The sequence below is a fragment of the Pagrus major genome, chromosome 9 (assembly GCF_040436345.1).
Source record: "Pagrus major chromosome 9, Pma_NU_1.0".
In the NCBI taxonomy this organism is placed as follows: Eukaryota; Metazoa; Chordata; class Actinopteri; order Spariformes; family Sparidae; genus Pagrus; species Pagrus major.
In genome coordinates this window covers 19,359,254-19,375,147 of record NC_133223.1, presented here as the reverse complement: position 1 = coordinate 19,375,147, position 15,894 = coordinate 19,359,254, and the positions used below count along the sequence as shown (strand labels likewise).

The 15,894-nt window shown below is 40.7% G+C and overlaps 1 protein-coding gene across 2 annotated transcripts in view; it reads left to right on the top strand.

Moving 5' to 3' along the window:
• The window catches only part of tanc1b (tetratricopeptide repeat, ankyrin repeat and coiled-coil containing 1b), a 118,446-nt gene that overhangs the window by 37,613 nt on the left and 64,939 nt on the right, over window positions 1-15,894 (top strand). For both annotated transcript variants that reach the window (XM_073473024.1, XM_073473025.1), the window contains exons 3-4: window positions 1,872-2,078; window positions 12,700-12,804. In XM_073473024.1, coding sequence (XP_073329125.1) covers window positions 1,872-2,078; window positions 12,700-12,804 — 312 coding nt within the window. The remainder of the gene's footprint in view (window positions 1-1,871; window positions 2,079-12,699; window positions 12,805-15,894) is intronic.

The window sequence follows — 15,894 nt, the reverse complement described above, 5'->3', positions numbered from 1 at the left end:
TAACAATGAGCAGCAGCAGAGGCAGACGCAACAGTGTTTGCAAACCGGGCAGAGAACTAGTAGCTACAGTAAGAGCAAAAAAGTTGGCAGTTCATTGATTTAAACCTTAAAGAAGCAATCTTATTGCGAAAGCTTTCTTGCTAGCTTTGTTCTATTGAAACAGGAGAAACAGGATACATGTTAAGTATTTTAGTTTTGTTCAAATGAGAACAGGAAATCTCAGGAAGTGACTACTCTAATGTATGCTGAAATCCACTATTATCCCTTCTGTGTAAGCTGATTTCTCTGCAAGCCTGTGGCACCTGCCTTTGTGACATAGTTGCATAACATTGAACTAAATACCTTGATACTATATGTGAAAAATCATGTCCATTTTATATGTACTCAAAAATGCCATCCTGTCAGACCCAGGCTGTTTTTTACATCAAAATACATGTTACGGTTGTTTCTTTTGAGGTTTTACATTCCTGGCGTTCAGACTCAGGATGATAGTGAAAAAAAAATGGCTTGGTATGTTGTTTCATTTGGGTCAGCTTCAAGGTCAGTTTTGTCATCTTTATGAATCTGAACTCTAAACAAAAGGCTTTAGCAGGTTCTGGTTTCTTCTTTATAAAATCGTTAAAATCAAATAAGTTGTAGATTTTAAATGACTTACTACTACTACTTAAGCAATGAAAATGAATCAAAAATTGTGCATCAATCTACACATGCACAGTTTTTAGATTATAAGGAGCACATCTGAACGCTGGAATTCACCTGACTTATTTTTTGAATATTGACAGTGATTCAAATTACTCCATGTAATGAGAAAGAATTGCCAATAATTTTAAACCCACTGAGAATTAACAGCCAAATCTGTAGTTCTTTGCAACATTTAGTCTTGTTAGCTCATTGTTTTGGTTTTCCAGTCTGTGAGTCTGAACATGTAGGCTGTCATTTGTAGCACACAAGCTCTGACTGTGTACACTACCTGCTTAGAGTCACATAGCAACAGGAGGTGAAACAAACCAGTGACTGGTTAAGAAAGAAGGTTCAAGCAAGCTTATGATCCAGATATTCTTAAGCGATAATAAACCCACACCACAGTAAAAGGTCAGCAGTCAAGTGGCCAAAAATATGGCTCCACTGGGATTCTTGTGTAGCTTTGTGTGTATAAGCGGCCAATTCTTTGCTAACTGGTTAGCAATAAGGACGTAATTAGACAAAAGCATGAAGGTCCGAGTCTTTCTAGAGTACGAGGGGTGAGAATGTCTCTTTTTACAACTAAGTCACTGGACTAGACAGTAAAAGCTAAAATTTGAAAATCACTGGCGTTGACTATGGTATTATGGTTTTCACTCTGTCTTTATATGATGCCCTGCATGTACAAACATTCCTCTCACAATTTATTCATCCTGGAAATTACCACAGGAAAAAGAAATGTGCATAAGACATGACATTAACTATGGAATAACCTGTAAACATGTGGCCTTGAGGACACATTTGGAAAACAGGCAATGATATACTGGGGACCACTGAACAAAATTAAGGTTTCTGTTACATTTCTGCTTACTAATTTCTTAAAGCACTGTGGGCCCGAAGGGCGCTCATATACAATGCTCATTAGTGTGCTGTGCATTCATATAACAGACATTAGTACTTTGTTAAATAATTCTTAGAGCATTAACAATGTTGTACAACTGTAGCACTTTGGTTAAACAAGTCCACAGAGCATCACTTCCTCCAGCCTTAAAAACTGTTCAACACAAACAAGTGTGCTGAAGGTCAATGCGTGCATAAATAGGTAGCAAAATGTAAGGATTCTTCTCTTCCTCATGTAATTACAAAGCTATTTGTAAATTCTGTAACAACCTCGTTGTTCTGCTCATCAGGTGATATCCACAGCCACAGTGCCCAAAGACGATATCCACCTGAGGGAAACCCTCAACCACCGGGGCCTGGCAGCAGTCACCCTAATATGCCCGATGACGTTTTCAGATTAAGCCTGGCTAAGGGAGTGTCCATGTCTCTTCCATCCTCACCTCTCCTGCCACGACAGTCCTACATGATGCCCTTACGCCCGAGCAAAAGATCACCAGGTACTGTTTTATTTCATCCTTTCCATATGATTCCTGATGTTGTAAGTGTATTGCCAATGGATAAACTACGGGTCTTGGGTATTTTTGGTAGAAACACCCAAAGTACCTGGAACTTTTAGCCCAAGGAGCTACTTTTCAAGGTGCTAAAATTTTTTACTCCCTGACGAAGGCTTGATAACAAACGCATTGGAGAATGTTTTTAAAGGTCTAACATGACCATGCCTTGACCTTGCCTTAGGCATGTTAGAAGTTTAAAATGGAGTACCTTGGAGTTTTCTTGTGATTTTTCTGTCTACATGTAATCCTATCCAAAGACCACCTCTAACAAGCTCTGGGAGTGCTGCTCCCTCATATTTTTTGTACTAAAAAGTTCCTTCAGCCCCTTGTTGTCTGCATTTTCCACCATGGTCTATGGACAAGTGAAGATTAGGCAAGTTAGTCCGCCGGGCAAAGCCTGCTTTTACATGTCTTTTTTGTATGCAGCTATATAACAAAAGTGACGATACTTTGCTGTTGCTCCTTTGGTCGTATTCTTTCCTCTATAAATCCATAAATCCAGCATGATAAACCAAAAAAAACAACTGGTTTGCAGCTGCATATTTTTAAGAATAGTGGGTTGAATAAAATGCTGTGAGTGCTCGAACAATCAGACATGTTCAGCGCTGCAAGCCCCACCCCCATAGTTATTGTACTTTAGGAAAGTACTACCTTTCGGGGGGTAAAATAATGTCCCTCAAACTAAATTTAGACTGTAGTGTCTGCAGTGGACATGCATTGAATTCGTCGAAAGATTCATAGTCCCTGGGTAAAGTTCCTACAGTGGAAATTTGGCTCAGAACAAACTAAATGTGCTGCTTTTGGGTCATTCCAATTCTTTTTAAACTATTTCAGTCTTAAACGAGCATCATTTGTCTCTGTGGGTTTCCTGTAAACGTGATGGTTCCTGTCTACCTTCAGGTGCCTTTGTAGGATTGTTAAACATCTGACAATGCTCGAGGAATGACAGTCCCTCTCAGCCTTAAAACACTGCTGCTGCAGCTTTCAGCTTAGTCCTCTGTGAAACATGTCAAACTGTTCTGAGTAATTGTTACTCTTGGAAAAATAAAAGTCACATGAAAGAAAGAGGGATGAAGTAATAATGATAGCTTGGTCGCTGTGTGTCCCAGCAGTTGGAGAGTGGGCTCAGGCTGGTTACAAACAATTGTTTTTGTCACTTCATCCTTGTATTTGATCACCTTGTGTTGATGTAGAGGTCCCTACAACTGCTCCGTGTGTTTACACTTTAGTGACTGGTAATGGGCGTGTGTTTACACTGGATCTAATTGTCAGTCCTCCCATGCTTCTTCTATCCACCATGTTGAGAACATGCTTGTCAGCAGCTGTGGGGTGCTTCAAAGCCGGGGATACCTTTTGTAACTGAATTTGTTTCAACCTGAGTCTTTGTATTCTGGAGACTTGGCAAAGAGGAGAGAAATCCTTTAAGTGGTCAATGTGGCCCCACTCACATGTGGCACTCATCTGTGGGCTATCTAGCTTTTGTTTAGAGCGGTAACAGCTTCGATCTGTTTAGTGTAAAGTTGAGTTTGTGGGAAGGGGACGTGTGGTTTAATCCTAATGCAAACTGAACTCGTTCAAATTCCCATCTTTATTAAGAGATTGTCATTTAGCTTTCAACTACAGTTTTAGGGGTTAGGTTTAAGTTGTTGTTTTTCACTTGATTTTAGTTTGTTTTCTCAGATGGATCACCATATTCTAATTTCAGCTACAGATTAGGACGGGGATATTGTGTTTGCTTTAGTGTTTTTACCTGATTTTCCGTGCACCTTTCCTCACATAATTCAAAACCTAATTTCGGACTTGCAGGCCTGAAATTGTGATGCAGGATACATTGCCAGATACGTAATTGGTTATGTATTATTGGTTAATATGCTTAATCCCTAGTTTGTAAAAAACAAGGTAAGACAAAATACAAAAACAGTTTATAATAGCCAAGTAGAGTTTCATTTGCTCATTCAATTTAAAATAAATCTACTCAACAACGTGGGTGACACAGGATTTGTGATGACCGCTTTAAACCCATCAAAGGCCGCGCTGATAAAATGTACATACAGACATGAAGGGAGGGACAAGAATGAGAGAGAGAGAAGAAGAAGAGAGAAGAGGCTGGGTTTGTGAAGGTGAAAAGGGCCCTGGGGACAGGGGAAGGGGAACACTCATTAAAGGCATATTCCCACTCGCGGTGCTCTGAGGCATGGAAAAGGGGAAAAAAATGGACTGACGAGATAGGATGTTATGGAGGACAACCAGGGAGAGAAGGTTGGGGGGGATGGTTTCTAGGCTCTCCTCCACCGTCCTCCTCACAGGTAACTGTGAAAACCCACAGGGGGAGAGTTCACACCTCCAGTTAATAAACACATACTGCAGGAAATGTCTCAGCTCAGCGACGAAAACAACATGGGTCATAATGCGGCATTTTCTCTTCTTGCTGAGCCCGAGAATACTCAATTTAAGACTAATCTCGGTTGAAATGAGAGTAATCTACTGAAAATGGATAAGGTTGAGACAATTGAGAACCATTATGCAGATGTTTTTTCTTACAAACAAAATAGTCAGCGAGATTAGTTCAGTTTGATGTACTCTGGATTTCTAGCAGGAAAGCTGGAATTATTGGTACCACTTAAACACAATCATGGGGTAAAGTTCACAAGAGTACTGGTCTAAGTAGCTGGTCCTATTAAACCAGAGCCAGAATGTATAAATCCCCTAATACTTTGATCTTAAGCAGGCCAACATTATGAAAATGTAAGCTTGCATAAACTTGCGTATTTTAAGTGTTATGATTTGATCTCAGCTCTTAATTAACAGAGCTTGAAAAGTGTTCTTACCCAGTAAGGATTTGCTGGCAGATTGTTGCATCATGCACACAGATGTGGAGAACATAAACAAAGAAAAGATGTTTTGGAAATGTATGGTCTCATGGGAATTGATACAACATACAGGGCCCACCCAAATACAAACACAACATGCACAAGTTGAAGTCATCATCTTTGTGACATGTGGTGTGAGCACAGCCAAATCAGTTTGAGTAATTCCTCCTAATGTAAGCAGTAACAACATCAACATCAGCAACATAAATTATATACTTTTCTGACTGAGGTTTTTTGTGATTGAGATTCCTCATCATAGAAACCACGTATTGCCAAAGCAAGAAATCCAGAGAACTGTTCTAAGCATTGTGATAGTGTATTTTTCAGATAAATCACTTGGTTTATAATGATTTATTTACCTTAAGAAGTAAACCTGTAAAGAAACCAAGGATGCACAATACAGACTCTATTTCAGCTTATACCGATAACTGAAAATAACAGTGACCAGAGGTCAAGAGGTTGACTGTTAGCTGATACAAGATGGCATCAGGGGTAAACATACTTATGCATACTTAATATGAAATATTCAATAAGCACTTCTTTAAAATCACGTAAAAGGTGCAATATGTAAGAATTGGCGACCTGTTAAATTAATTCTCCAAACAAATAGGGGGCGACATAACACCAGAGTAACCGCTTACTGCTTTTAACTGGAGCTGCCCTTAGCCAGTTATCTCATACAGCTGTGCAGCTAGGGATTCGGACTGGGTGTGCGGAACCAGGGCAGTGTCAGTGTTTACACTACTAGTGCAGGAGCTTCAGACCGGGATGGACCCGGGCTAGCTGGTTAGCATGCTAAATTCAACACTGCAACATAATACATACACATCATCATGTCAAACTGTTTTATTTTTTCACAATTGATCATTTTAGTTGATTTTTCAATGTTTTAACTAAAATTCTACGTTTTGCCCCTTTAAAGTTGTCAATATTCTTAAGAATATGAACCAATAAACCCCAACTTATATAGGCCCTTTGTCACCAAGTCCTGTTTTCTAGTTTAGAGTCATACTACCCTCATCTATTTCCACATACACTTCATCCATCACTGTATTCTTTCGCACATCCATTTACTCCCATCCAGCCACCACTGGTGTCTTTGAGGGGAAGTGGTTTGACAGATTCCTAAAGTATTTTGTGGCTCGGCTTCATTTCCAGACACATTGGATAATCTATGGCAGTTTGCAAGGCACCAACTTGGTGGTTGTTCTTTTCATGAAAGCTTCACAGGGGACAACAGAGAAACATTGAGTTAATTAGGAGTGTGACGGATGCCTGAGCCACAAAGTCCTGGTGGCGTTGAGTGCCACCGCTTTGATCAGCTAAGCCCAGAGCTTAGCCATGAAACACAGCACCCTGACATGTGTTGAACAGCACCTAGGCTTTATAGTCTTAATAGTTTACAGGCACCCTGAAGGCCCAGAGCGGGACGTTTACTGCAGGAATGTTGCCCAAGTGGACCCATCTTACTCCAACACAGTGCAGGTCAAACGTCAGGCATTGAAAAACTTTGATCTTAAGTGGGTGGAATATAGTTGTTGATGCAGTAAATTAGGTTTTGAGGTCTTTTAGTTAGAAACTCCTTGTGCTCCAACTCTGAGAGTCTCCTGGGTATCTCTACACTGACCTCCTCTGGTTGTTAGAGGTTACTGTGCCGTTGTAGGATTAAAAGCATCTGTTGTCCTGAAGGTTGCACTGCTTGGTGAGTTGCAGCTGTTGAATGAGCACTTGAGAAAAGAGTTGTGTATACAGACATGATCGTGGTGCTGCCACTGTATGTACATTAGATGTGTGACCTTTCTTTAGTCACTTGACAAAACTCTTGCCTCTTGACTCTTGCCTCCCTGACTGCCTGCGAGGGATCATAAAACAGCAGTTCACATGAATTTATAACCATCCTGGGCAGTGTATCATTTTAATTGGACTATCTGCAATGAGGCCACAGAGGGAATGGTCTGCGGGAGGCTGTTGTGTATATTGAAATGTGTTCAGTAGGATTTTCTTTGATGGAAGCTTTTGGCTCAGAGGCTGATTCATTTATCGACCAGCCACGATTCTGACATGATCTCTCTATTAAAGAAAACCTTTTCTTTCATCTAGGCAGGGTGGTAACCCTGTTGATTTTCTTTAATCGGGGAAAATCCTGCTGTGTTTGGACATAAAAACTCTCTCCAGCTTCTAACGACCGCACAGCTTTTGGCTTGACAGATATGTGTGTGTTTGTGTGAGGAAGCCAATCAGATGACGACTTTCACTGACAGTGTTCTGATGCCATGACCTTTTTGTTGCTTATCTCCTCTTTATCTCTGTTTTGTGACAGCAGCCCCATTGTTTACCCAGAGCACATTGCATGCTATACATACATGGTGTGTGTGGTTAGCTGTTTGATGCACTGTATAATCTTTACAGTGTGTTTTTGTTGTGGTTATTAAGTACCATAGCCATTTTGTAAAATACATGTGTTCTTTGATATTTTTTTGGAGCAGGGTAGGCGATTGAAAGAAAATTATTTGTCAACTTTATAATCGATTAATCGTTCCACTCATTTTTCAAGCAAAAAAGCCTCACATTTGCCTGTTCCAGCCTCTTAAATGTAAGGATTAATTGCTTTTCTTTGTCATTTATGATAGTAAATCTTTGAATTTTGGACTGTTGGCCGGACGAAAGAAGCAATTAGAAGATGTCACTTTGGTATCTGGGAAATTATGAGCATTTTTTCCAACACAGAAGGTCATTTGGTGAAACACTTGATGATTTCTCCATGGATTTGTGTGTTTTCGCTAAGCCTCATTGTTATAGACCAGTGATTAACAGTGTGTACAAGTTCAAGGACAGTGTCTGCTTACTCTGAAACCACCAAACAGAACAATTCTGCCAAAAGATTCAAAATGATATAATTACTTATATCTATAATACTCTTCTCCTTAGCATTATCTACGTTGAGTCATGTTATCATACAATATCCTGTATAACCACAATGCTCATCCACTAGCATCCTGTATCTTCTTCTACATCGCCGGATGAGTGCAATTTATTTTGCAGTTCTGTCAAGCGGATAGGAACTCTCTTCAAAGCCAGTTGTAGCCCCCTTTGAGGTGAGCTCTCCTGAAGTCAACTGTGGGGTATTGACAGTAACCAGACAGCCTTGAGGGAATATTGATGCCTCTCTGAGAGCAGAGCCTGTACAAGACCTTGCAGGAACCCTTTGAAAGGTTCCTCTGATGAGCACCCAGTTGAAAAGTTCTATCCAGTTCTCCACTCCATTGCGCTTCACTACACTCCAGCTTTGGCTCCTTATCACATGCAAACCCCCTTTTTTTATCTGTGGTGGAATCCCAATCCCTACTGCCGAAGAGACCGAGACTGGAGATACTGACATTGCTTCTTTAGTAGAATCAGTTGTGTATCATATTAGATTTTAAATGATGAGGAGAAAGGAAAACATCTTGGCTTACTTTACATTGCCGGAGTTATTGTTGCACAGTGGAGGCTAATACATAATTCACACCAGCTTGTGAAACAGCATGTGTGAGATTAGTCATGACTATTAAACATTTAATGTTTTAAAAAAAATTACAAGTCCCTCATTGTGGTGCAGAAATTGAATTAACCAAGAGAGGGTAATGGCAGTATGTCAGGCTGTGAATAGGGAATGAGTCATAAATGAGCATTTGTGTTTGAAATTCACAAAGCAACCTGCCTGTAATACTTTCTCAGCTATTTTTCAGTTAGGTTAAAAGCTTGTTACAGCTATTAACAAGTCCAAATATATCTCGTGCTGCCTCTAAGATGTTCAATAAATACCACTGGTAACTGAGTTTGACTTTGCAGCGCTCAGAATATCAGCCTCATCTATCGTTTTTTTTGCCGGAATATATTATTTTTCATGTTTGAGTTTGAATGACATTTTATGAACATAAAGAGGGCTGTTGTGAGACTCTCTCTGCTGCACAAAGGCAACACACTGTCTTACTGAAAAGTTGAAATGTGAAGAAGTCAGAGTCCATCTTGAAGAATGCTGGGAAAACTCCTTGATCACTTCATAGCTGTGAACAATCCTCTCTTTCACTGGCATTGACTGGACATTGTAAGTTGTTGGTCATAGGTATTTGACTGTTTTGGTATGTATGTGTGTGTGCGTGCATGTGCCTGCTGATTGATGGCTCGCTGGTCATGGATTCCTGAGTCTCACAGTGAATACTGGCGGGTAAAGAGTAACAGTTCGCCTGGCTGCTTTACCCTAGAGATACTCCTTTCTCTCTGTTTTTCTCCCCTAACCCATCTCTTCTCCTGCCTTCTTTTTGCTTGCTTTTCTTCCCAGATAGTTAACGTGCATTTACATAGATACACATTCACACATATATTTACTGTACCTACCTTCTTGCCTGTCACACCCTTTGTGACTTGATCTTCTTGGAGCATTACAAGAGTATTAGAGTAGAAACCTTTGAGTTGCAGCATGTGACAAGATCTTTCAAGTCTCCTAAACCATCAGAGCAGGGCTCAAGACTAACTATTTTCACTACAGTGGCGTAACCATCCTGCAATATAATTGACACCAACCCGACACCAAAACTGTACTTGGCTGAAGTACTTCAGTACTTTTATTTGGTGTTAGCTCTATTAGCCCCGTAAGCTGTAAGCTATTAGCTCTGTAGCTACTAAGATGAGATAAGATGTCACTTTATTGATCCCCCATAGGAGAAATACAATTTGACACAGCAGCTCAAGGAACAGCATGCCAATAGAGAAAAAGTATGTTAAACATGAATTTATAAAATCAGGAACCTTCTTCTCCTTTTCTATTTTGTTACATTTGGTGGGTCTTGTCCCCAAACTACTCATAACTACCAGAGTCTCTTTCAACTTACTTTTGAATCAGTCTTCTTACGTTTCCTTGCTCTAATGAGCTCTTGCCTGCTTTTTGAAGGATATCAGAAAGAGACATTTCTCACTTGTCCTCGCTGTGTGGGATATATTCAGAATACAGTGACTCAATCTGGCTCTGATGGGATACGCAGATGTGACAGTTGATAGTTTGCAGAAAATCCTCATCTTCTTCATTATCATTGTCCTCCATTGTATTTTTACATTTGTGAATTGAAATTTTGATGATGATTGTCCTTTATATTTAATTTGTTAATTGCCTAACAATGAATGGACACTGAATAGATTAGCATTCATTTATGGGAAAGTAAGAGCACATCTCATTTCTCTGTCATCCTTCAAGGGTCACATGTCTGACACTTCCATTTCTGCGACCTTTTCATGCCTGTTATAAACTGCAATTGCTCATTCGTCAGCACTTCCATCTAAAAGGGCAGAGCGGTAATGACACCCTGTTAAATCTTGAGATGAGATTTTGAATGGAAAAGAAACCCCTCTGTGATTTGTCTGTCAGGGTCTTGCTGAAGGACCTTTCGCCTATTCCTTGTATTATCGACCGTCTTATGTGGCCTAAAATTACCCTTGATAACTAGCCACATGTTTTTCGTTTAATGTGGATCCTGTGTTCCTCTCTGCACTCTTTGTAGACCGAATGTGAACTTAAGCATATGGTTTAGATTACTAAAACTGTGCCCCCTGTTGTTTTTAAATGAAATACACTCAACAGAACATATTTGGCGGTGTGCTTTTCGGCCTAAGATATTTACCTGAACTAAGTGTGTCTCACACACAGCCCTCTCTGTCTCTGTAGTCACACTTTAATTGGAGCAGTGTGACTCCCGGGTAATAGGTTCTGCCTGACCATCCACAGATGAATGGTGGTTTTCAGGACAGACTCTTTGGCTTTGTCAGGCAAATAACTGGCTCCCTTGGATTGCTTTTGCAGATGCTTCACTGGATCAGTCCCCTTGAGGCTTAGACCTCATCTATGTACACAAATTGGAAATCCAATAATTAGATTATAGTGCTTGTAAACGACACCATCATCACATTTAAAACTATTTTGTACTGCACAGTACAACTACTGCTTCCTGCACCTGCATTTGACTTTTGGCTTTTACTTTATGGCTTCTTCTAACATCAAGAGAACACCCAGTTTGCAAAAGCAGAAGCTCTTCTCAGGCATCAAAAGCATCGTTCCTCACTATGCATTTCAAGTTGCGTATCCATAGATGGCACTGTGCATCAAGCTGACTTTGATTCTCATGCTTGGTTTGCAATGACACTTCCAGATCATTTCCTCCCACATGGCTGCTGCTGTAAACCCCCCCCACCCACCACCCCCTTACCCCTCACTAACCTCCACTGTTAGTATCTAGTGCCAAGATCGCAGCTGTGTTTTACAAAATGGTTCCATCTGATTATGAGTTTTTTTTTTTTTGTTTTTTTTTTTTTTTGAGGTGGGAGTGACTGGTTATCGAATGTGGTAATAGGAAGTGGCTATCTCTGCTCCCCCATCCAATCTTAATGTTATGACTGGGGTTACACATCCAGTCATCTGATAACATGAGTCTGGAGGAAGAGGAGGAGGTTTGGATTGGGTTACAGTAGGTCAGGGTTGGAGGAACATGGAGGAGTGGTGCAAGGGGAGTCATGCTGTTGCTGTTCGCTATGGATTTATGGATCTAAAACCTACAGTCACCTCCTGTTTTCAGATAATTTTCTGCAGTTTCATTTTTGCTTTTGTGCTCTTGCGTCTGGACTGAATTTATTTCTCTTTTACGCAAGAAAATGTGGGATAGAAGTAGGACATGAAAATGTGCACAGCGCGTTGCTCGGGAGATGTTTGTTTCATGGCTTAGTATTTAGTCTGGTGTCTTTGCTGGATCTCCTACACGTATAAACAATTATATTGCCACTCTTAGGAAAGATTAGAAGGCCTTTGCTTCCACTCAAAGAAAGAACCTTATTTTACGTCTATTTAGGGCAGATTTAGAGATGGTTTGTACGGAATAATTTACTGTCAAGTGGGTAAATCTTTTTGCACACATGAAAATGGAAATGTCGCAGAAAATGTTGTGTCTTTAGATGGGTGAGTTATGTCAGTGGTTTATCTTAAAGTTCAGCACAGTGAGCAAGTGTTCTATGTGGAGCTGTGGGATTTTCTAATTCTGTCACGGTTTGAGCAGAGGGAACAGCGAACCTCGACTCCTCGCTAAAGACAAGGACCATCCTCAGAGGATTGTATCGCTGTCCCAGATACATCATCTGACTTGCACCAGGACACCAGGACCGTAATCTATCCATATCCTTGAGGGTTTACGTTCACTGGACTCACAGCTCTATGTACTTGCAGAAAAAAAAACTCTTTGCATGTAAGTTGCAAGTTCACAAAGGGGCTAACTGTTGTGGTTTCCTGCTGTAGTTTACATTCCCCAACCTGGCTAACAGCGTTTTTAGTGGGAGTCTCCGTCCATGCAGACAGTACTCTGGGTTGTCAGACAGACCAGAGCTGCTATCAGCGCAGGGAGCTGTGTGAGAGAGTGTGTGTGAGTGTGTGAGAGAGAGTTTATGTGAGCTACGGAGTGCAGCCAAGCCTGTCCAACTAAGACACCACCGCCTCTCATCTCTAGTCCCATCTGGAACACGTTAATCCAGCGAGAACTCTCTCTCTCTCTCTCTCTCTCTCTCTCTCTCTCTGTGTTTCTCTCATTCTCTCCTCTTTTGCATTTCTTCCCCTCACTCTCTCTCTCTGTCTGACACTCTCTGTCTCTCATTCTCCCTGTGTCTTTGGTTCACGCTCGCAGGTCCAATCAGGAAGCCCAAATATGTGGAGAGTCCTCGAGTCCCTTCTGATGCCATCGTTTCAGCGCTGAGGAAGGTGGCCGACAACAAGGAGTCCTCACACAATGGTGAGTTTTGCTTTTTGTTCACTTATTTGTGTGTTTGCTTGTGTTTTTTGGAGAGATTTGAAACAGATAATCTGACACATGTAAACTGGAATTCACAACTTTGCCGTCAAACTGTTTTATGTTATACAGAAGATCATTGTTGGCTCCATGAGGTCAGGGATAGGTCTCCTTAATTTTAGGGTAGCATCAGTTCCTGCATGAGCAGTCCGTGTAAGTACCAGTGCGTTTGAGCAGTGTTCCCTCATGTAGCCTCTTGTACAAACACACAATAGTGCTGTGTTTATTTTTAAGTGTGTGTTTAGATTACAGAGGAGTCAGTTTTCCCCTGTGTGGGGATACATTATCTGACCGAAGAAGAAACACTGGATTTATTTCATGGGAATTTAATGAGGACAATGTCTTAGTAATTGGACTTGTTTATTTGTGTCTTTCTGTTTCCACGTTTCTTTGAGGTGTGTCTTTAGTGTTATTGCTGCCTATTCTCTCCTGTTTTGGGCGTTGTGTGATTGTGTGTGTGTGGGGGTAATGTTCCACTAAGTGCTCTGTTTGGATTTCCAGCAGAGCAGGGCAAGCTCAAATTCCTCCCATAGGCTTAAGTGGAGTTGTAAGATGCGTTATCTTTTGCAAAAAGCAACACAAAAAGTAGTGCCCTCTGATTGTACACAGCTCACATACGCAGACAGCAGTAACCCAGCGCAGCCCAGTCACTGTTGACTGTTGCATACCAAGGCACGAGGGTGTGTCTGACATTCAGCTGGCACGGAGAGCAGTGTTTCGGCACGGAGCGGGCTACCGGCAGATAGCGGACGCCAGATAAATGTTATCTCTTAACAGCTGCTGCACTGACACTGTTAGGAAGCTAATTTTATGAGGTGTGTACTCCCAAAAAAGTTTTGAGAGTCCTGGTGTGGATTTTTTTTTTTTTTTTTTTTGCGGTGAATCCATGGAGATGGGTAAGTCACTGTAGAGTGTTTCTGAGTCTAAATAAGAGCTAGCACTTAGTAGTCGACCAAATCGAGAAGAGTCTTACTCGACCGCGCTTAATGTTGGTGAGTTGCAGTTCATGTGTGTTGCATCTTACAGACTGAATGCTAATCACATGACCAGGCAGGGTTGCTAATGCTTCTGCAGCTGGTGTTGTTAAGATGTCAAAGGGAAGCATAACTGTTAGGCTGTTAGATTCATTTATTGAATTTAGTTTTAAGTATAGATTATCCATCAAAGTCAGCAATTATTTGTTTTTTCAAAGCTGGAAGTTTTTAATTCACGTGTTTTGGAAAAGACATGATGTTATACTGTGTTGAATAATGAATTGTTGTCTCCTTGCTGCTTATTTGACACATTCAGGATGATTACTGCTTTTGCCCTAGCATTGTCATGAACAGGAGACTTGCTTTGTGAATGGGCTGGTAAAATGTATATTTTAAAGGCTTATTATTACTGTTTTGTATTTCTCTCTTAACCCTTTCATACTGGACAAAAACCCCACTGACACATCATCCGGACTATTATCTTTATTGGGAATACAATCAGCATTTATTTCTTGGTCAAATGACTCAGCAATAGTCATGGGTGTTTATTGACTCCAGCACTGATCCGCTGTTATGTAATTATAACACCCACAAAGACACTCAAATTTTCGCCCCTTTTCTGGTGCGATTCTATGACACGCAGTGCAGTTAAGGCCACTGGCTTGTTAATACTTTTTCATCCATCTATGTTCAAGCAGAGTTTGAACATCGTTCAGTCGCCGCTGAGTTTAAAAAAGAGATATTAAAGAAGTAACCTTAATTTCATCGCCAGCTGCCTGATCGGTATTTGGCATGTTCCACTGTCAACAGAGATGAGAGAGAAGCGAGATATGTCACTCCTTAGCTACTTCCATCAACAGCTCCGAAAAAACAATGTGTGTAATTGAGAGAGTTATTGATTGAGACTTTGTTAAAAACAAGTTTGACATCCTCTGGATGTGGTCTGATGAGGTATATGATCAGCGGCTTTCTACTGTTTTTCTGTTTTCCTGTTTTTCTGGTCCATTTGTGATGATAAATGTGACACACAAGTAAAGGAACAGAAAAACAAACAAGTCCACTGGCAATGAGAAAGGACTCATCAGCCTATTTTTAGTGGGTTTACCACCATTTTATAAAGCTACAGGCCCCAAAAATATATATTTAAGTCATTAATATCCTAATATCCTTCTTTGGTCGAGCACAACCCTATAAATGTAAAGCTACAACACCCCTCTCCCTCTCTCCCTCTTCTTAACATCACTCAACACCTCACTATTCCGCATGCAATTTCCCCCTTGTCTGCAGACTTGAGGACGCACATAAACATACACACTCACACGCCTGTGCAGTCTTAGATACATGCCTTCCCTGCTCCCTCTTGCTTCCCAACACTAAGAAAAGAGTGAGCATACGTAATGTAACAAAACTATTTGTCTTACTGAACAGCTCTCATTGGTTCTTGTGTACTCAGTTGCTGCCGCTTCTCTAATTAAGCTAAAACTACTTTCCAGGCCATATAACAAGTGTAACAGTCTCATGTATGTGACAGATCTACTGACCAAGCCTCCAGAGAATTAATTTGCTACAACACGTGAATAACTACTTATCTGCTTCAGTTTCAAACCCAGAAACACAAAAAAATCGAGCTGAGATTCTAAATTGAATTTTGTATTATGTTTTACTTCTGGTCTACGCCACATAAAAGAGAGAACAGTTACAGATCTAATCCATTTATGACAAATAAGACATGACATGGCAGTCTCAAGGTCGGTTGTACCCAGCCTCATTGAGGACATTTTTATTGCTCATTGGAAAAACAGCAAAAGTCAGTCTCACCTTGAGCAGCTACAGGCATTTAAGGCACTTTATTTTATTTTGTTGCTTTCGTTCGTGACCTGTACATATTCTCAAATATTGACTCAACATTCACAGAACTGAAGGAATAACCAATCTGTTTTTAAGGTCAGATAGCTTCCTACCTGTAGCCTTTACATCTGCCATGTACAGCTACTTAATCAATATAAGCTGATAAACCAGTAGAAACTATCTCCCTCCTTTTTCAGACAGCCTTAGTTCG